Source organism: Rhinoderma darwinii, chromosome 4, assembly GCF_050947455.1.
Source record: "Rhinoderma darwinii isolate aRhiDar2 chromosome 4, aRhiDar2.hap1, whole genome shotgun sequence".
NCBI lineage: Eukaryota > Metazoa > Chordata > Amphibia > Anura > Rhinodermatidae > Rhinoderma > Rhinoderma darwinii.
Window position 1 is genome coordinate 348,431,879 of NC_134690.1, and position 23,168 is coordinate 348,455,046.

Genomic DNA, 23,168 nt, shown 5'->3' on the forward strand with positions numbered 1-23,168 from the left:
CTTTTTTTGTTTCCCATTTTATTACTGCCAATCCCCAAGGGTTTCTTCAGAACGGAGTGTGTTTTTTAAAGTATAACAGGTTTTGGAGAATTTTAGCAGCCACATGGGTGTATACTTTATTAGTATTTTTAGTTGGGATTAGTGATAGCCTTTAAACAAGATAGAGATTATTACTTTTGGCCAAAATATGTGTCAACACTGCAAAATATGTTGGTGTTCTATTAGCAACAGGAAAAATGATATATTCAGATGACCGCTATCACCCCCATAAGCATTGTACTCTCGGATCGTCCAAGTGTACTTGTTTATTGCCAAAGGCAGAGATTGTGGCCTAATACTTGCCACCACATAGTTACTGGGGAGAAAAGGATGGGACATGTTAAAATTAAACAGCAGATGTTTGGGGGCCTATCTGGATGCCCTCATACACATTAGATTATGGCTAGTATCCTTTTCAATGGGTTGTACAGGATTATAAAAACATGACTGCTTTCTTCAAAAAACCTGTCCTGGTTTTGCAGCTCAGCTTAATTGAAGTGAATGGAGCTGAGCTACAATATCACATACAACCTGAGGAAGGGTATGGTGCGGTCTTTGCAACAAAAAAAAAAACCAGCCATTTTTTTGGTAATTCTTGACAAACCCCTTAAAGTTGTTACAACTATCAAACCACAGAGGCTGGGTGGCCATCAGTAATTCTACTAGAAAATAGAAGAGTTCTTTTATCAACTGCTTGGGTCCTCTGTCAGTCCCTAACGAAGCACAACGGTTTTCCTGGTTCACAATTTAGAGCTATTCTTAAAATTGTATCTGTATGTATGCCGCTAGGCCTCCTGCTGGATGTGTAGGTAATTGCAGGAAACCCAATAGGTTTGGCGGTACTATTGCATAGACAATTGGAAACCACCGGACTGGCATCCATTTATACAGGGGGCTCGGGTTAAATTTTGTACTAAGTCCAGGATGATTCGCTCTGCCTTTCTGCATGGACATTATGCTGTTATCTCTCCACTGCTAAATGCCTAACTAACTGACTAAGATCTGAGGCTTCGACTTTGCTGAATGTTGTGCTTTCCTCTGATCTGTGCTCATATTAGAATGATTTATCTATTGCTATTTGTTCTGATCTCAGTGCCTCAAGATTGCAGTCAAAATAGCTTCTGTGAAGTAACCAAATACCGTAGAAAGTGCGGGTACACTACAGAGATTTAAAAAAGGGGAGATTTCGTCCATAGCGAACATGCTTGTTGTTTTGCATTTATTTGTAGTAATTTCCCTTTTGCCTTTTTTATTTCAAGGATATATATTTTTTATTTTTTTTACATGAATGTAGTAATATACAGTATATTTAATGAAAAAAACATTTATGGGAAAAAATCTTTTAGGCCCTGCAAAATCCCTTTACATTCACACTGCACAATCTGTCCCGCGCAAAGACTTACGGTCTTCACTGTTTGGTGTTGGTATCCCCTGTTACCAGTATTCGGTGGTCCGCTCCACAACACATATGGCATTAACTGATTTCTTCATTGTGGAACAGACCACTGCATTCAGTTATTGGGGGTGATCTGACTACACTAAGCTGGCTATAGACATTACAACATGGTGGATGGATCACGACAATTTTGAGGGATTCAGCCAACAAACTAATATCTTTGGCTGCCTGACAAACTTATTCAGAGGTATCTGACAGCCTCTTCTCTCCCTCACGTCTTGATATAAAAGACAAAGCTTAGCTGGATGTGCATCTAAAAGGGAGAGTTTGGGCTTACTATAAAGCGCCACTGTTCCTGGAGGTTCCCAGAACTTGACATATGTGAGCTGAACTAGTGGGTGCAGACATTGCCGAACATTACAGCCTCTCCACAGCTGGAAATGGCTACTAATATACAACTGGTTGCATTCAATAGCACAGCCAGTGGAGATAAAATAGAACTTAGGTTGTGTCCTTTTTAAGAGCTACCTCAGCCCCCCATCATGTGTTGCTGAGTGCTATTGTCACGCTCCTTCCCACATACAGCAATGAGCACTTTTTTTTTTTTTCCCCCCAAATCTGAGCATTACAAGGGAACTAACTGATCATAGAGGTCAGATTCTCTGACCTATGGCTCACGTTATTTATTACTAATAGAAGGGACACACTCCGTCCTCCAAAATAATTAGTTCTTGCTTTGGCTAATAGAAGGGCCCCCTCCATATATTACCTCAGATGTTCCCTCTGAAATTACCCCTAGTAACAAATTGCTGCATGGATGGTATTTGTATAAAACGCTCTGATGTGGTGAATGCCAGCCGCTGTGTTCTTTGGCGGCTTTCATATAGGCAGATTTCTGTGAAATGCGTGTATAACTGTGTTTAATTCAGGTGAACGTCCATTTATCTATAGGGAAGAGGCAGAAGAGGAAGTTATTGAGAAACTGGCACATATTGAAGCAAAATACTCAGAACATTGCCAGCATTTAATGCAACAGCACCTCAACGAAAAAAACGACGACCTGAGGAAACACGACCTGGAGAAGAATGCGTTGATCCGAGACCACATCTGTGAGATCAACCAGTGGGAAGAAAGGGAGAGAACCTTAACGACACAGTGGAAAAAAGATCAGCTAAGAAAACTGGAAAAACAAAATGAAGAGCAAGTTGGCATCTGCAAATCATTTGCTGTTGAGAAGGAAAGACTAGAAAGCCATTATAGAGATCACATTAATAGACTAAGCCAGGAAATTGAGGGTTTAAATACCCTGTTGATAAAAGCTAAAACCTCTTGTGTCATTATGAGAAAACCGCAAGCGTCAGAGAAAGGACATTGTGATCCTGGTGTCGAGGTGACTGTAGATCTAAACCAGCAGATGCATTCCCTGTGGTCTGTGACTGATAAATCTGATGCTGGACAAGTCATATGTGACGTACACCATCATGAAAATACGCCACTGACGCATAGTACAAATAACAAACCATCCAGTGAAAGGCTCATCGAAAGGCACAAGAAGCATATCAATAGCCCCAACGCTCAGAACAAGCCGGTTTTATTTTCTGTAGACCTGCCTGAAGGACGGTCTTTCAATGAGGCGGAGGAGAGCACATTGATAAAACTACAGGAGATGGAGGGCTTGGTAGCCTCTCTGAGAGCCCAGCTGCAAGAGCAGACAAACACTCAAACAACCCTTATGAAAGAGCCAAAAAGATTTCAAGAAGAAAAAGAACATCTAAGCAGCTTGTTGGAAAGTAGGGCAGACACATGCCTGCTTTCTGAGGCCATGGCACAAGAATTAGTTTCTGAGTTGCAGGAAAGCCAAGAACGTGTGCAGAAGCTGGAATCAATGCTTCAGTTGCTTGGTAGTGAGAAGGAAGATCTGGAGACGCAGGTGGCCGTGTTAGCCGGCAATGTTGGCTTGGACTGCGGGCTGAAATCAAGAAGAGAAGAGGAAGTGGTTATGGCGGACCAGCGAGATTTGCCTGGGGATGACTTGCTTAAAAACGTGTCTCTGACTGGAGAAGTCACAGTAGAAGGTCTTGTAGCCAAAAATACTATGTTACTCCAGCAGTTAAGGAGCAGTGAAGAAGAAGTGCGTGTTCTGCAGATTGAGCAGGCTATGAGTAAGTGGCAAGAGATGGAAGAATGGGCCACCAAGCAAGTCCAGGAAGCCAAGGAAGAACTGGAGAGCGAGAAGAACTATGTGAAAGACCAGTTGTTCGAGCTGGAAGACTTGGTACGAAGACTAGAAAAACAGACTTCTGCTTGTCAGGATGACAGGTTAGACCATGGAATTTTTTCACTCCGAAATGCTGAGGGGGCTTCTCACACATTACTAACTGCACCACTGACCACTTGATCTCAGGAAATGTATTAGATTTGAGGCTGATTACTCTTAATCGTTGATAAATAATTACCCTATAGGGTGGCAGGGGAATACGGGCATTGAGTCACTAACCATTAAGAGAAACACTGATGTTTAGGTCACATTTTCACCACTTTATGTATTTTGTTGCCAAGAGTATTTTTTGTTGAGGGAGACTGCGGAATGATATGATGTTCTATAAGGCATCCTCCTTTTCTTTTGTGCACTCCACTTTTAATCTAACGAACAATACAAATTAAAATGTAATTTTAAAACTTTTATATTGATCAATTTTTATTAGCAGTAGTTTATGTATTGTTTTATATGTAGCATATCCCTGTCCTTTTTGTTTGAATGTAAATCTTTCTTTGCGGTGTGTAAAAGCTTATATGGATATAAAACAACTTACAATTTAACCCTTCCCTGGGTTTGTGTGAGTAAAGTTAGTTGAAATGAGCACATGAAGTTCTCACATGTAATGTATATGCGGCAGTAATTTGGCCCCCTACATGAGGAACCTCTATGGATGAGGTATGTGAACAAATAACACTTTTTACCGTTAGCAAATTTAAAGAAATTTTCTTCTGCCTCCTGTTTTCACACTTAGGCCTTATTCACATGAACGTGTATTACGTCCGTGATACGCGCGTGAAAATCACGCTGGTCGCACGGACCTATCTTAGTGAATGGGGCTGCTCAGACAGTCCGTGATTTTCACGCAGCGTATGTCCGCTACGTAAAACTCACATGTCCTATACTTGGCCGTTTTTCGCGCATCACTGCGTTTTTCGGCGTGTTGCAGTTGCGCGTGTCATCAGTATGTTCTGCGTGGCTGCGTGATTTTCACGCATATGCCATGCTTATGACACGCGGTTTTGGAAAAGAAATGAAGGAAGTGCTTTTATTTTTTCCTTCATTTCTTTATCTACTGTTGCGCGAATCACGCGCGTCACACGGAAGTGCTTCCGTGTGCCGTGCGCGATTTTCACGCACCCATTGACTTCAATGGGTGCGTGATGCGAGAAAAACAGCCAAGTATAGGACATGTCGTGAGTTTTACACAGCGGACATACGCTGCGTAAAAATCACGGACTGTCTGAACGGCCCCATTTACTAACATAGGTCCGTGCGACGCGCGTGATTTTCACGCACGTAATACACGTTCGTGTGAATAAGGCCTCATGAAAATAAATTTTTCTTTAGTTTCTCAGCCAACAGTTAAGGTTAAACATAGAAAAAAAACTTTTGCAAAAAAGTAATGTATAGAACTATTGCTCTTTAAAAGGTCCTGCTAAATCCACACATAATTGAGCCTTAGAGATCCCCTCCTCTTCCATATTAACCTCCATTCCTTACATCAGTCTTATATTCAGTATTACGCTTTTCTTTAATGTTTTTAGCTGTATTTTCAGTGCATAGTGCACATATACATTGGGTGCTGCTATTTTGAATACCTTAATATTGGACATGGTCTGTAGAAGCGGTACTTTGCCTACCGGGCTTCTTCTCTAGAGCACTTCAAGTCAGTACAGGCAAGAAAAGATCTGCAGATGATAGGAATGTTGGATTGGTCGTAGTCTCTCGAGTGCGGTGTAACAGTGTTTTCTCACCCGAGATATTAAGAACATATTAATAGGATATGCCATTGATGTTTAGTGGAGGGCAATCCATAGAATGAAGGGGCTGCATGTCTAGGTAAAGCATTTAGCTATTCCTCTACCCAGTTCCCCTGAAACAAGGCAACTCTTGACCGGGCACCATCTAGTAGCTTCCACACAATTCCATTAATTTAAATGTAAAGTCACAGTCCCTTATTTTTAGGATTGGTGGGGTCCCATCTGTACTAACAACCTTTAGTGGGGGAACCTTTTGATCACATGATTTAATATGAAGAAAGAAAATGAAGTTCCAACATGTAGGGTAATTTACTTGATCTGTTTAACCTCCCCACCTCCCCCCCAGTACAATGCTTCAACTCCTGTGATGGAGTCTTTTTCAATGAACTGATGTTGTAGTGCTGTCCTCTGTTTGCTTGTGATTATTTTAATAAGTCTGGCTAAATGAACAGGTTATTTGTAGTGGTTCAATTACTTAGCAAAATTACTTTTGAAATTTGCTTGCTCAATAGTGATGTTAAGAACCAAAAATGTGGAGTAATATTACAATATTATCTTGTCCATGAATGTGGAATACATCCATGGGTATCAATGCTTGCATTTTTGTTTATAGTGATGAGGCATAAGTAACCAAACAATGGCTCTTATCCTCCATCCACATCTACTGCTCTTGAGAACCGCAGTTTAAAGGCTCTAGTACACCGGACGACTTTGGCCAGTGCAGCAAGCGCCGATCAACGAGACCGCTCGTTGATCGGCGCTCGTTCACTCCAGTCACAAGGCGCTATATACGGGGACAGTATATGCACTCAATACTTGGTCGGGGCTCCTTCTGCATGAATTACTGCATCAATGTGGTGTGGTATGGAGGCGGTCAGCCTGCGGCACTGCTAAGGTGTTATGGGAGCCCAGGTTGCTTTGATGGTGGCCTTCAGCTCGTCTGCATTGTTGGGTCATCTTCCTCTTGACAATACCCCATAGACTCTCTATGGGGTTTAGGTCAGGCGAGTTTGCTGGCCAATCAAGCACAGTAATACTATGGTTATTAAACCAGGTATTGGTACTTTTGGCAGTGTGGGCAGGTGCCAAGTCCTGCTGGAAAATAAAATCAGCATCTCCATAAAGCTTGTCAGCAGAGGGAAGCATGAAGAGCTCTAAAATTTCCTGGTAGACGACTGCGTTGACTGTGGACTTGATATAACACAGTGGACCAACACCAGCAGATGACATGGCTCCCCAAACCATCACTGACTGTGGAAACTTCACACTGGACCGCAAGCAGTTTGGATTGATGCCTCTCCACTCTTCCTCCAGACTCTGGGATCTTGATTTCCAAATGAAATGCAAAATTGACTTTCATCTGAAAACAGGAACTTGGACACGGAGCAACTGACTCCAGCCGCAGTTCAGTCCTAGTGAATCTCCCCCAGATTCTTGAATGGCCTTTTCTTGACAATCCTTTTAAGGCTGCGGTTATCCCTGATGCTTGTGCACCTTTTTCTACCACACTTTTTCCTTCCTCTCAATATTCCATTAATCTGCTTGGATACAGCACTCTGTGAACAGCCAGCTTCTTTAGCAATGTCCTTTTGTGGCTTATCCTCTTTGTGGAGTGTGTCAATCACTGTCTTCTGGACAACTGTCAAGTCTGCAGTCTTCCCGATGATTGTGTAGCCTACTGAACCAGACTGTTGGACCATTTAAAGGCTTAGGAAACCTTTGCAGGTTTTTTTGTGTTGATTAGCTGATTAGAGTGTGGCACCATGAGTCTACAATCTTCAACTTTTACCCAATATAGAGACTAAATTTTGGGTTTTCATGAGCTGTTAGCCATAATCATCAACATTAACCCCTTACTGCACCAGGACGCACCGGTGCAGGGGGAGAAGTATGGAGCACGCGCTCACATGCTGAGCGTGCTCCATATGCTATGGGTGTCCGCTTTGTTTTACAGCCGACACTCAGGACTAACAGCCATTAGCAGCGAACGCGCTGTTCCAGGCGGTTTAACCTCTCAAATGCTGCAGTCCATCGCGACTGCAGCATCTGAGGCATGGAAAAGAGGGGGGCGGCCCCCTCCGGCAGCTCATCTCCCACCCCGCAACGAGATCGGGGGGTGACTTTGGTTGTCAATGCAGCCCAGGGGCCTAATGAAGGCCCCCAGGGCTGCCTTCACTCTGCCTCTGTTAAGCCCTGCCTGTGGCAGGGCTTAACAGATGCCTGTAAAAATGACGATATACTGCAATACATTAGTATTACCGTATATTGTACCAGCGATCTAACAATCGCTGTTTCAAGTCCCCTAGTGGGACTAATAAAATTTGTTAAAAGAAGTGAAATACATTTTTTAGTATTGACATTTTTTTTTTAAATTAAAACGTAAAAAAACAACATTTTCCCATTTTTCTTCTAGGGTAATGTAAAAAATAAAAAAAGTAAACAAAATTGGTATTGCTGCGTCTGTAAAAGTCTGAACTATTACAATATAGCGTTCTTTAATGCACACGGTGAACGCCGTAAAAAAATGTAACAGTCATATTTACTAACAAATGGTACCAATAAAAACTACAGCTCGTCCCACAAAAAATAAGACCCCCACACCGCACAATGCGTGGAAAAATAAAGTTATGGCTCTCAGAATGTGGTGAAACAAAACTATTTTAATTTTTTTTTAACAAAAAGTTTGTTTTTTTTTAAAGTTTTCAAATATAAAAAAATCTATATAAATTTGATAGCACCGTAATCGTATTGAGCCACAGATTAAAGTTAAGTTGTTTTTTTTTTACCACACGGTGAAAGACGTAAAAAATGGAACCCAAAACATAAGGAATCGCAGTTTTTCCCAATTTCTGCCTGCAAATAGTTTTTTTCAGCTTCCCAGTACATTATATGCTACCGATAAACTACAACTCCTCCCATAAAATATAAGCTCTCACCACTCTATTGACGGAAAAAAAAAACGTTATGGCCTTAAATAAAAAAATGGCCTTAAGGGGTTAAAATAAAAAAAATGCTGGAAATAGATCAATCTGTGTGTAATGAATCTATATAACGAGTTTCACTTTTTGAATTGAATTACTGAAATAGAATATCCTCAAAAAGTTAATTTAATTCATTGAGAAGGACCTGTATACAGTAGTGTTAAAAAAACAAAAAAAAACCAGCAGTGAGTTTTGACCCCTTAACCCCTTAACGACCAAGGACGAAAATGAACGTCATGGTCGGCTGCTAGTTCCCGCACCATGACGTTCATTTTCGTCCGCATTTCAAACTGTCACTCTGTGTAAACACAGAGTGACAGACCCGCGCTGACAGCTGTCCCCGACAGCTGAGACATCAGTCTTGCCGGACAGCGGACCATCGCCGCTGATTTCGGCAGTTAACCCCTTAAGTGCGGCGACGGATTGCCGTCGCCGCATTTAAGTGGTTTGAAGCACATCAGCAGCACCCACGAAGTGATCGTGGGGGCTACCGATGCTTGTCACGGCAATCGGAGGTCCGATAATGACCTCCGGGTTGCCATGCACGGAAGCCTCGGAGGAACAGCGTCCGGCCGTTCCTCCTCTGCTTCCTGTCAGTGTGACAGTCACGTCACAATGACAGTTAGAGTACATTACACTACGTGTGTAGTGTAATGTACTCTAGCAGCGATCAAAGCTGCAAGTCTAAGTGTCCCCTAGTGGGACAAGTTAAAAAAGTAAAAAAAAGTAATAAAAATGTTTTAAAAAAAGTGTAAAAATAAAAGTTATAAGTTCTATAAACACTAAATGCTTTTTTTCCTATAATAAGACTTTTATTATAGAAAAAAAATGAACACGTTAAAAAAGTACACATATCTGGTATCACCGCGTTCGTAACGAACCCAACTATAAAACTATAATGTTGTTTTTCCCGCACGATGAACACCCCAAAAAAAACCAATAAAAAACTACGACAGAATCGCAATTTTTTGAGTCACCACCGCTCCCTAAATAAAGAATAAAAAGTGATCAAAAAGTCGCATGTACCCGAAAATAGTACCAATAAAAACTTCTATCCGTCCCGCAAAAAACAAGCCCTTACACAGCTTTTTTGACTAAAAAATTATGGCTCTCAGAATATGGTGACACAGAATTTTTTTTTTTATAAATAAGTCATTTTATTGCGCAAACGCTAAAAAAAAGGACCAAACCTATATATATATGGTATCGCCGTAATCGTACCAACCTGCAGAATAAAGTAAAAATGTCATTTATAGCGTACGGTGAGCGCCGCAAAAAGAAAACCTAAAAAACGGTGTCAGAATTCCTGTTTTTTGCTCAGGATTGCAAAAAAATTTAATAAAAAGTGATAAAAAAAAAAATCGCATGAACCCCAAAATGGTACCAATGAAAACTACAGATTGTCCCGCAACAAATAAGCCTTCACACCACTCTATTGATGGAAAAATAAAAAAGTTATGGCTCTTGGAAAGCGGGGAGTGAAAATCTAAAATATGAAAGCAAAAAATGGATCAGTCCTGAAAGGGTTAATTCATTTCTAATGAAAAAACGTATGACCACATGTTGGGTATTTCCGTACTCGGGAGAAATTGCTTTATAAAAAAATGGTTGTTTTTTTCCTCCTTTATCCCTTGTGAAAATGAGAAAATGCAACATTTTAGTGGAAAAAATGTTGATATTAATTTTCGCGCCCTAATTCTAATAAACTCTGCAAAAGACCCGTGGGGTGTAAATGCTCACTATACCCCTAGAAAAATTCCTTGAAGGTTTTTCCAAAATGGGGTCACTTTTGGTGGGTTTCCACTGTTTTGGTCCCTCCAGTGCATTGCAAATGCGACATGGCACCGAAAACCATTCCAGCAAAATCATCCAAATGGCGCTCCTTCCCTTCTGAGCCCTGCTGTGGGTCCAAACAGCAGTTTATTACCACATATGGGGTATTGTCGTAATCGGGAGACATTGCTTTACAAATGTTGGGGTGCATTTTCTTCGTTATTCCTTGTAAATAATAAAAATTTCTATGTTGTTTCAGAAAAAAAGTACATTTTAATTCTTACAGACTAATTTCAATATATTTAGCGAAAAACCTGTGTGGTCAAAATGCTAACTATACCCCTAGATAAATACCTTAAGGGGTCTAGTTTTCGAAATGGGGTCGTTTATGGGGAGTTTCTATCATTCTGGCAGCTCAAAGCTTCTCCAAATGTACATTGGGGCCTAAAATATTTTCAAGCAAAATATGAGTCCTGAAAGCCTCCGGGTGTTCCCTTCCTTTGGGGCCCTGCCGTGTGTCCAGGCAGCGCATTAGGGCCACAATGTTGGTATTTTTGAAAACAGGAGAAACCGGGTGATAGATTTTGTGGTGTGTTTCTTCATTCTCATGGTCGCTTTACAAAGAAATTGGTCTTCAAACTGATACTTTTATGAAAAAAAGTGAAATTATTTTTTTTTTCACCTGCTATGTATTAAATTTAGCAAAAAACTGTGGGGTCAAAATACTTACTATACCCTTAGGTAAATACCTTAAGGGGTCTAGTTTTCTAAATGGGGTCATTTGTGGGGGTTTCCACCATTCTGACACCTATGAGCCTCTGAAAACCTGGCTTGGTGCAGGAAAACAAAATGTACTTCAAAATTTATAAAATTATTATTCAATTTGTAAGTCCTCTAAATTGCTGAAAATTTATTTCATTTTTTCAAAAGTGCTGCCAAAATGGAGTAAAGAGATAGACATATATATTTAATTAAAAAAATTGTACAGTATGTGTTTACATATGTGACATATTGCAGTTAAAAATAGGGGAAAATGGTAATTTTTACAAAATTTCTTCCATTTTTCTATTTTTTAATTAATTTCCGCAAATCGTATCAGTCTACTTTTACCACTAAAATAAAGTACAACATGTGACGAAAAAACAATGTCAGAATTACTTGGATATTCAAAACTTTCACAGAGTTATTCTCTGATAAAGTCAGACATACCAGATTTGACAAATCTGGCTTGGTCATTAAGGTACAAACATGCCCGGTCATTAAGGGGTTAAGGACGCAGCCTAGTTTGAGCCTTAAGGCTCTGAGCCCATTTTTCAAATCTGACAAATTTCACTTTATGTGCGAATAACTTCGGAATGCTTAAACCTATCCAAGCGATTCTGAGATTGTTTTTCTCGTGAGACATTGTGATTTATGTTAGTGGTAAAATTTGTTTGATTTTATATTCAGTGTTTATTTTTGAAAAATAGCAAAATTTAGAGGAAATGTGAAAAAAAAATAGCATTTTTCTAAATTTAAATTCATCTTCTTGTAAGACAGAGGATTTTTACCACCCAAAATAGTTACTGGTTCACATTTCCCATATGTCTACTATATGTTGGCATCATTTTTTTGAACATTCTTTCTGTTTTGTTTTTTTTCTAGGACGTTACAAGGCTTAGGCCCCGTGCTTTTGCGCCCTCAATTCCCCCGAAAATCCCATGGGAGAATTGCGGCCCCATTCATTCCTATAGGCCATGCACACGACCGTGGTTTCCACGGTCCGTGCATGAGCCCGGACCGTAGAAAGAACGGGCAAGCCTTATTACAGCCGTGTTCTGCGGGCCTGGCTCATTGAAAATAATGGCCGCGGCCATGTGCACAGCCCGCGATTTGCTTGCGGCTGACAGTCCGCTGCCTGCCGGCACGAAAATCACGGCCGTGCACATGGCTACGGTCGTGTGCATGAGGCCTTAGAACATAAGCAGCAATTTCTCATTTTTTTAAATAAAATTTCAAAAGCCTCTTTTTTTTTTTTTTTAGGTACCAGTTCAGTTCTGAAGTGTCTTTGAGGGGCCTATATATTAGAAACCCCTATCAAACACCCCATTTTAGAAACTAGACCCCTCAAAGTATTCAAAACAGCATTTAGAAAGTTTATTAACCCTTTAGGTGTTTCACAGGAATTTAAAGCAAAGGAAAGGTGAAATTTTCTTATTTAATTTTTTTTTTTTTTGTCAGAAAATCCTTTTTTTATTTTTTTTCTGTAAAACAGAAGGTTTCACCAGAGAAACGCAACTCATTATTGCCCAGATTCTTCAGTTTTGAGAAATATCCCACATGTGGCCCTAGTGCGGTAATGAACTGAAACACCGGCCTCCGAATCAAAGTAGCACCTAGAGGATTTTGAGGCCTCCTTTTTATTAGGCACCATGTCCGGTTTGAAGAGGTCTTGTGGTGCCAAAACAGGGGAAACCCCCTAAAAGTGACCCTATTTGGCAAACTACACCCCTCAAGGAACTTATCGATGGGTATAGTGGGCATTTAGATCCCACTATTTTTTTTTGCTGCTTTTTCTGGAATTAGGTTGTGCAATTGAAAATCACATTTGTCCGATGGAAGGTAAATTTTTTTAAAATTTTGACCAGGAATAAAGGAGGAAAAGCACCCCAATATTTGTAAAGCATTTTCTCCCGATTATGGCCATACCCCATATGTGGTCATAAACTGCTGGTTGGACAAACTGCGGAGCTCAAAGGCAGGAGCGCCATTTGGCATGTAGATTTTGCTGGATTGGTTTCTGGGCGCCATGTCGGATTTGCAGAGCTTGAGGTACCAGTACAGGGGAAACCCCTTAAAAGTGACCCCATTTTGGAAACTAGACCCCTTGAGGAATTCATTGTAGTTTTCATGGGGTGCATGCGACTTTTTGATCAGTTTTTTAATTCTATTTTTAAGAGGCATGGTGACTAAAAAACCGCAATTCTATTTTTTTTTTCCAGCGTTCACCATGCGCTATAACTGACATATTCACTTTATTCTGCGGGGCGATACGATTACGGCGGTACCAGATGTTCATAGTTTTTTTTATGTCTTATGGCGTTTGCACAATAAAATACTTTTTATAAAAAATCATTTACTTTTTGTGTTGCCTTATTCTAAGAGCCATAACTTTTTTTTTTATTTTGCCATCAATAAAGCCGTGCGAGGACTTGTTTTTTGCGTAACGAACTGCAGTTTAGATCAGAACCATTTTTAGGTACATGCGAGTTTTTGATCTTTGTATTCCATTTTTTTGGGAGGTGAAGTGACCAAAAAATTGTGATTCTGGTATAGTTTATTATTATTTTCTTTTATGGCGTTCACCTCACGGGATAAATAACGAAATAATTTTGTAGTTCAAGATGTTACGGATGTGGCGATACCAATTATGTATAGTTTATTTATTATTAATAATAAAGGACTGTTAAGGGGAAAAAGGGGAATTTTAACTTTTAAAACGTTTGTTCTTATTTTTACACAACTTTTTTTTACTTTTTTACTTTGTCCCACTAGGGGACTTGAGAGCAGGAGGCCCTGATCGCTATTCTAATACACTGCACTACATGCATAGTGCAGTGTATTAGAGCTGTCAGCTACTCGCTGACAGCAAGCATAGTGGGTCCTGACTTTGTCAGAACCCACTAGGCTTCCGTAGATGGCATAGCCGGATGCAATTATGAGGCGTCCGGTTGCCATAGCAACCATCGGCGTCCGCTATCATGTAGTGGGCCGACGATGGTGCTTTAACCCCTAAGAAGCCGCGATCGCTATTGATCACTGCTTCTAAGGGGTTAATCAGCGGGGACACCGCGATCGGTCCCCGCTGTAGGAGCTGCGGCAACTGCTGTACTAGACAGCAGCTGTCATAGCTCCTGTATTTGTCGGGAGGACGGCCGAAATGGCCGATCCTCCCGTGACGTACTATTCCGTCACGGAGCGCGAACTATGTGGTTACCATGACGGAATAGTTCGTCAAGAAGCGCGAACGGGTTAAAAAAGAAAATAAAGCGCAAGATCATTATAATAACTTTTATTTGCCTAAATACAAATGCACTGGAAATGCTACACATTCAATTCCAAAACAATAACCACATTTATCCAGTTTGTGTAAATCCTTTACAGAAAGTTAAAAAAAAAGGAATATTAGGCTGTTCCAAACAATAGCAGTGCCAGTATTTTATTTTATTTTAAAACTCAAAAATGTTAAGCATAAACTGAAAAAATGTTTCAGATTTCACTTTACGGAACTAATATTTAGTGGCATAACCATTGTTTGAGAACTGCTTGACATCTCTGTTCCATGGTGTCGACCAACTTCTGGCCCCTCTGAACAGGTTTTCCAGTCCAGGAAGATTGGACGACATTCCACAGTTCTGTATTTTTTTCTGGGTTTGCCTCATAAACCGCATTATTGACGTCACCCCACAAGTTCTCTATGGGGTTGACATCAGGGGATTGGGCTGTCCACTCAATTACCTCAACCCTGTTTGTTTGTAACCAAGATATTGTTCGCTTACTGGTGCGTTTTGGGTCATTGTGTTGAAAGACCCATTTCAAGGGAATTTCTTCTTCCGCATAGACATGATCTTCTCAAGTATTTTGATATATTCAAACTGATCTGTGATCCCTTGTATGCGATAAATAGGCCCAACACCATGGTATGACAAACCTCCCCATATCATGATTTTTGCAGCACCATGCTTTACTGTCTTCACAGTGTACTGTGGCTTGAATTCAGTGCTTGGGGGTCGTCTGACATATTGTCTGCGTCCACTAGACCCAAAAATAACAATTTTGCTTTCATTAGCCCAGAAATTATAGCTCTATTTCTCTTTGGGCCAGTCAATGTGTTCCTTGGCAAATTTGAACCTATTCAGGACTTTTTTTTTTTTTCTAACAACGGGACTTTGCGGGGAGTTCTTGCTGGTAACTTGGCTTCACTTAATCGTCTTCTGATTGTAGCAGTACTCACTGGTAACTTCAGATCTTTTTGGAGATGATCATTGGCTGAGCCTTTGCCATTTTGTCTATTCTTCGATCCATTCGGACAGTAGTTTCCCGCTTCCTTCCACGTCTTTCAGGTTTTGCTTGCCGTTTTGAGATTATTTTAGCAGTGCAACCTATGATTTCCTGTACGTCTCTGTTTTTCCCTCTCCAATCCACTTAAGCAAAGTCGGTTTTTCATCAGAACAATGTCTGGAACGACCCATTTTCCCCAATATTTCAGAAGGAATTGCACTATAACCAACAGGTGCAGCATTTGCCACCCTCCTACCTTATATAAGGGCCAAAATTGACACCTGTTGTTCCACAGAATGAATGACTTCACCAATTTAATTCTTTACTATTTTTAACAAGCTCCTATAACTAATGATTCTATTACTCAGAATGAGCGGCATGTCCTAATTGTTGGCTCTGTTTTTTTTTCTGCTACTCTAACAAGTAAATTATTTGCTATTTAGAAATATCACTTCTACCAAAACCATTGATTTATCAGGTTAAAGAGGCTCTGTCACCAGATTTTGCAACCCCTATCTCGTATTGCAGCAGATCGGCGCTGCAATGTAGATTACAGTAACGTTTTTATTTTTAAATAACGAGCATTTTTGGCCAAGTTATGACCATTTTTGTATTTATGCAAATGAGGCCTGCAAGAGTCCAAGTGGGCGTGTATTATGTGCGTACATCGGGGCGTTTTTACTTCTTTTACTAGCTGGGCGTTCTGACGAGAAGTATGATCCACTTCTCTACACAACGCCCAGCTTCTGACAGTGCAGACACAGCGTGTTCTCGAGAGATCACGCTGTGACGTCACTCACTTCCTGCCCCAGGTCCTGCATCGTGTCAGACGAGCGAGGACACATCGGCACCAGAGGCTACAGATGATTCTGCAGCAGCATCGGCGTTTGCAGGTAAGTCGATGTAGCTACTTACCTGCAAACGCTGATGCTGCTGCAGAATCAACTGTAGCCTCTGGTGCCGATGTGTCCTCGCTCATCTGACACGATGCAGGACCTGGGGAAGTGACGTCACAGCGTGATCTGGCAGAAGCTGGGCGTTCTGAAGAGAAGTGGATGATACTTCTCGTCAGAACGCCCAGCTAGTAAAAGTAGTAAAAACGCCCCGATGTACGCACATAATACACGCCCACTTGGACTTTTACTTTTAAACACACCCACTTGGACTTTTGCAAGCCTCATTTGCATAACTACAAAAATGGTCATAACTTGGCCAAAAATTCTCGTTTTTTAAAAATAAAAACGTTACTGTAATCTACATTGCAGCGCCGATCTGCTGCAAAAGGCAGATGGGGGTTGCAAAATCTGGTGACAGAGCCTCTTTAATGATGTTGGACTGCTCGTTTTTTTTTGTTTTGTTTTTTAACACTACTGTGTGTGTGTGTGTAAAAATATCGATCTATCGATCTCTATGTGTGTGTGTGTTTTCCACTGTAACTGGGGCTCCTAAAGAAGTTAAAGGGTTATTCCCATGTGGAGTTTTTTTTTTCTTTTTTCTTAATACATCCCAAACCTAAAAATATAAATACATTGCTTTAAAGAAATAAAATAAAAAAATGAATATTAATTTCCTAACTTCTCAACTAGATAATGCAGCTAGTGCTGGTTATATTTTCTAAGAGGCGGGCGTGAGTGGCTTTATGTCAATCACACCGCTCTGCTCTGTTCGTGCACGCTCCCGACGTTGTTCCAGACCGTTTCCGACACTCTGGCCGGGAATTCCCGTCCTGGAGGAGCCCCTGACTGTAGGGTCCGTGATGGAAGCTGCACATAAATCAACTGTATGAGACAGCGTCCTGCTCTTTCTCCTGTGCTCCTGTCGGCAGTACAGAAGTCCGCACTGATACCGGGACGGCTTTCTTACAGCCGATGAGAGCATAGGAGACAGAGCAGGACGCTGTCTCATACAGCTGATTTATGTGCAGCTTACACAATGGACAGTGGCCAGTCCATGCTGCTGTGTAGCATAAGTATATAACAGACAATGTTACATACCAGTTCTGATAAGGGCTCAGATAACTCGGCTGGCCTATACCCGAGTACAAGACGGCTCCAGGGCTACTGCGCATGCCTGGGGGTCATTCTATAGACTTGACTAGAACTCGAGAGGTGGTCGGGCAGGGAGCTACTGCGCATGCTCTAGCATGGGCGTTCCCGAGATCCCGGCCACCCTCACTGCAAAATAAAGAGGAAGAACAGCGCAAGCGTGGCCACCACTGCTGAATAACGGCGGTGGTCGTAACCATATGTAACAGGTTACACACAATGAAGGGAAGCCTGGATGGAGAATAAGGGTATGTTCACACGGCCTATTTTCGGCCGTTTTTCGGGCCGCAAATGCCCAAAAAAACGACGAAAAATCGGAAGCAGAGCGCCTCCAAACATCTGCCCATTGATTTCAATGGGAAAAACGGCGCTCTGTTCTGACGGGCAGTTTTTTTACGCAGCCGTTTTGAAAAACGGCCGCGTAAAAAACTTTAGCGAAAAAGAAGTGCAGGACACTTCTTGGGATGTTTTTGGAGCAGTTTTTCATTGACTCTATTGAAAACGGCTCCAAAAAACGGCCGTAAAAAAACGCCGCGAAAAATCTGGAGTGGCTTAAAAAACGTCTGAAAATCAGGAGCTGTTTTCCCTTGAAAACAGCTCCGTATTGTCAGACTTTTTTGGTTAAGCGTGTGAACATACCCTAATTCATATCTGCAAAACAGTACAGATTTGAAAAATGAATGTATTTACTAAAATAGAGATATTGACATTATCTAACTATTATATCGTTGGGAATACCCTTTTAAGGTCCTCTTACACGTCCTGAAATGGGCCATGAAAAAGAGTGCCGATTTAACGAGGCAGCTCGATTAGCGCTCATGTGCTCTTTTCAAAAGGAGCAATGATCAGTAATGTATGGGGACGAGCACTCATTACGACCACTCGTCCCCATACATTTCTATCATGTCTGCAGCGCGTCTCCCTGTTTACACAGGAAGATGTGCTGCCGACAACTATTATATTTGTAGCTGCATAAACGATAAAATCAGCCGATGAACGAGCGTTTGGAGGGCAATAATCTGGAACTAGCATCAATAGGAACGCTCGTTTGCCCGATTATTGGCCCTTTTAAAAGGGCACTTAGGGTGGATTCACACGTAACAGATTTTGTTGCAGAAATTTCTGCAACCAAAAATTAGGCCTGATGCACACGACCGTGTTCGGTCCGTGATATACGGTCCGCATGTCGGCCGCTTGTCCCGGACCGTACAAAGTACAGGGAGCCGGGCTCCTAGCATCATACTTATCTATGACGCTAGGTGTCACTGCCTATCCACGTAACTACTGTCACACACTAAAACATGATTACAGTACGGGACAGTAGTTCCGCGGACAGGCAGTGACCCCTATCGTCATAGATAAGTGTGATGCTAGGAGCCCGACTCCCTGCACTGTGTTCGGTCCGGGACATGCAGCCGACATGCGGACCGTATATCACGGACCGAACACGGTCGTGTGCATGGGGCCTTAGTTGCATTCATCTCAATGGAACTTGTAGAAATCCATGTGTTTGCTGCAGAAACAACTCCATTCACATGAATGGAACTGATTTTCAGTCAAAGAAATTTCTGCAACAAAATCTGCTGTGTGTGACTGCACCATTAGGTTCACAATGTTTTCTTTAGGCAGAAAAAATCTGCCTCAGGAATTTTTAGGCAGATTTGGAGTTGCCAGTGTTTTTTCCCTTTTTTTTTTTTACCAATGTATCTAATGCAAAAATTCGCTCTAAACGAGAGCTGCAGGCCTTTCTGCCTCCAATGAATTTTAATGGGAGGTTAGAGGCGTAAACTGCTCGAAGAAAGAGCATACCGCTCCCCTCCCCACAAGCAGCAAAAAGCCGCTCAGGGAAAAAACACAACAACTTTGTCTCCTATCAAAATCAATGGTGGGCGATTTGGGGCGTTAATTGGCGCTGATTCCGACACTGCTTCCGCATCAGAATCGTCACTAAAAATGTTGAGTAAACTACCCCTTCGAAGGGGAAAAAAGTCCCCTGTGGTGACATTAGTCACACACATGGCTGATCTTGGTTTTCTAAAAAACAGTGATTCTCCCAAATGATTATAGGGCAGTACTGTGCAATAATAGTTTAATATTATAGTATAACTTGATTGGCTGATTCTGTCGTGGTGCGTACTTCGGGCTGCTCTTACCTATGCAGTAGACCAGAGCTTCATGCTCTGTCTTTATTCAGTATAAGGCCTGGTGCACGGCCGTGATTTTCGGGTCGGACGGCCACGGAGTGTCACCCGCAGGCCGCCCACAAATCGCGGGCCATGCACATGGCCGCGTGCATTCCTTTCAATGAGCCTGGACCACAGAACACGGCCATAATAAGACCTGTCCGTTCTTTTTTCGGTCCAGGCTCCTGGGTCATGCACGGATCATGGAAACCAGGGTCGTGTGCATGGTCCCATTGAGATGAATGGGGCCGCAATTCACCCGCAGATTTGCAGGTGAATTGCGGCCGCAAAAATAAGTTTGTGTGCATGGGGCCTAAGAGCTAATGTAGGATGTAATGTCTTTCTAACTAATATAACTGGAGGTACACTTTAAGCTGTTAGGTCACATGTCTGACAGCAAAGTAGCGATAAACTGCAGTCTGTTTCTAAGGGCAACCAGCAGTTAGGTTTATGAAGTAACTAAAAATCGGTACGAAATCAATAAAACAAAGTACTTGTAAGATTCCTGAACTTTTTATGTAGATTTAAAGCATGTCTGTCATAATAATTATTTCCATAATCCATACTATCTACCAGCAACCAATCGGAGCATCCATTTAACTCACAAAAAAAATCTGTTAATAACTAATGTATTGCACCCTATTTTATTTTACTACCAATAAAGTAGGAAACTTTTTGTCTATCTATATTACTGAAAGTGATATAGGTCTTTTTTTTTTTTCCCCAACATTTATTTAGGATGGAGCTCGACCGATTGTCTGATGATAACATCTTCCTCCGGAATAAAGCAGAGCGACTCCAGCAAGAAATCCTGAATCTGGATGACTCAAATAAGAAGTACAGGTAATGATTTACTCTGTACATGAGAACACAAAACAGTCTAAAAGTGCTGCCATAGAATATCACTAGTGAAGTTGGCGTATGAGTAGATTTTGAAACCAATAGCTATTCTACGTTTTATCATAGAAAACATTCACTATTTTTTAGGTCATTTTGAGGTCTAGTGTTCAGGACCCCCCTCCATTAGCTAGAGCAGGGAGTGGCTACACAGATCGTTTTGCTTTTGGAGGACCCGACACATCTGTGCATTACACAAGGAACTGTGTAATGCCTAACTTCACCTGCGATTGCGCTGCAGTTAAATTGAACACTTCTTGCCGCCTTCCTCCACAGATAACAGGAGATCGCTGAGGTTCTCCGTTGTGAGACCTCCTGGGGCCCCTTCTTACATACAAATACAGCATGATCTCTGACTAAGCCTTTATCATTTGGATTGACCGTAGAGTGACAATTTTTGTTTTGTTCTTTTTATTCTATGAAATATAGAATTCAAATTGAGGATTTCAGTAAAGAAACTGATAAAGCACATGGAACACTAGAAGACCTAAGCAAACAGGTGAGGAACGGCAGATGCTCTTCAATTTGGTATTAATATACATGTTTTGAGAAGTTTTATATAGTTTGGATACAGCATGAAAATGACCGATGCTTGTTCTAGTTGGCTACTAGCATTTTACAGAACTGCTTATTAGGTGTTGGTCCGATATACTATTCCGCTACTTCCCTGCCTTGGCCTATACTACCTGCTCTTTACATGCCTATATAAAATAAAAGCTTGCGGGCCTAATTTTTTACACAAGTATGTTGCATGGGGAAAAGGTTGTGAACATTAGATTTCGGGACAATGTACATTATAGTTGTCATGTCACGACTGCCCTTAAATATCATCATGCTCAGGCTGCACTTTTTCAGAACCAGGAATACCAGGCTGAGCTGTCCCGGTTAAATACACAGCAACCGGAGACAATACATAAAATGAACATCAACCTGAAAAAGATCACTGAGCAAAAGGATGAAGCAAACTCTGCGCTGGTTAAACTGCAGGAAGCCATTAATGCTCTGGAGGAGGATAAACTTCAACAAGAGTTATCATGGCAAAAAGAAAAAGAACGCTTGGAGCAAGAACTACAAATATCAAAGCAAGAGGTAAAGGTGTATGTGGACTGGGCTACGACCAGTAATGTACATAAAACAGAGGTGGGCCCGTAGTATGAAATTTAAGGCCGGGTTCCCATGTAGCGTAAACGCTGTGGAATTTTGTGTGGAAATTCCGCAGCATTTACAGTAGCAGCAAAGTGGATGAGATTTTGAAAAAACCCCGCAGCGTGAATGTTAATTGGCATGCGGTGCGGAATTTAATTCCGCAGCATATCAATTTATGCAGTGTTTGTTTGATTTTCTTTCGCAGGTTTTCCCCATTGAACTCAATGGGAATCCAAAATTCCGCAACAGAAAACCAAGTGTGTCAAATTTTGCTGTGTGATTACGCCACAAGAGGAGAACTCCGGGAAAAAAAAAAAAAAATCATACTTGCCCAGAACTCCTGTAGTCCGGCCTCCAGGGATAAAATGTCATCCCATGTGACTGTTGCAGCATCACATGGCTTACAACGTCATTGTAGGAGGCTGGACTACGCGCAGAGACGTATGCGCTCTTTTTTGCGAAGCAGGAAATTTCGCCCGAAAAACCATACTACAATATGGTGCGACTTTTGGGACGCAGGCTGTTGCGGGTTCCAGATCTGATACGCTGCATGATTTTTACGCAGCGTATCCGACTCATGGGAACCCAGCCTCTGCTAAAAATGTCAATGTGGAACCACCCCAATTACGACACTATCTCTGCTGCCCTGTATGTGCACTCATGAATAGAACATATGTTGGCAATAGGGAAAATTACACGCATAAGGCCGAGTAGGGAACACTGGAGCATGAGTTCCATATATTTCAAAAGAAAAGCAGATTATCAGAACTAGGATAGAAGAATGACTTCAGAAATGTGGAACCACAATGGCATATGTTGTGTGATTGGGAATCCTTTCCTATTTTAGAATGAGAAATACTGGGATGAACTGTGCCAGCTGAATGCTCAGAGCCTCCAATTGACCAGCACGGTGTCTGATCTGAGCTCTCAGAGGGAAGTCAGTTATGAGACCGTTCAAGAACTGAATGCTAGACTGAGGGAGCTCATTGATGAAAAGCATGAATCAGCCTCTCATATAGAGCGACTACAGGCAAAGCTCAATGTCCTGGAGAGAGAAAGCCTTCATAACCAGGATGAATGGCAGAGAGAAAAAGAAAAGCTTCAGAGTGAGCTGCAAATATCGCACCAGGAGGTATGTACATTTTGTCATTTGATTTTAAAGGGGTTGTACCAGAATCAAATCTATTCTTGACTCCAAAACAGAAACCTTGACAGAACATCCGATGGACCCCATTATAAGTTAGGCGCCACTTGGATCAGTCATACAATGCATCCGGCACAGTGTTATGGCTTCCGTTCTATATTGAAGCCAAAGCGCATATGTGAACAGAGCCTTATATATAAGATAAATATATGTGAAGTTTTCTTACTTTACTTATACTTTTATCCTCGTTGACTTTTAGATGGTGCTGGCGCAATCTATTTTACCTGGTAGACATGGCTCTGCAGCTGTTCTCTTATCTGGGCAGCATAAATATGACAGATCCGCTTTAACCATGGACATGTGTCATTGTGGGAGATACATGGTCAAACTGCACATTTATTGATTACTATCTGTTTCCATTTTTACGGTGTTGAGACGGCATAAAGTTCTCATTAAATTAATAATCCTACATCATGATTGAGCCTAAAACTACATCTTGTTGTT

The 23,168-nt window shown here is 41.5% G+C and overlaps 1 protein-coding gene across 5 annotated transcripts in view; it reads left to right on the forward strand.

The window, feature by feature from the left end:
• NINL (ninein like) overlaps positions 1-23,168 on the forward strand; it is a 116,312-nt gene that overhangs the window by 80,386 nt on the left and 12,758 nt on the right. For 4 of the 5 annotated variants that reach the window (XM_075862924.1, XM_075862928.1, XM_075862927.1 and 1 more), the window contains exons 18-21: positions 20,216-20,320; positions 20,804-20,873; positions 21,230-21,463; positions 22,368-22,652. In XM_075862924.1, coding sequence (XP_075719039.1) covers positions 20,216-20,320; positions 20,804-20,873; positions 21,230-21,463; positions 22,368-22,652 — 694 coding nt within the window. Of the gene's footprint in view, positions 1-2,386; positions 3,755-20,215; positions 20,321-20,803; positions 20,874-21,229; positions 21,464-22,367; positions 22,653-23,168 lie in introns of all 5 variants that reach the window. The other variant, XM_075862929.1, reaches the window with a different exon arrangement.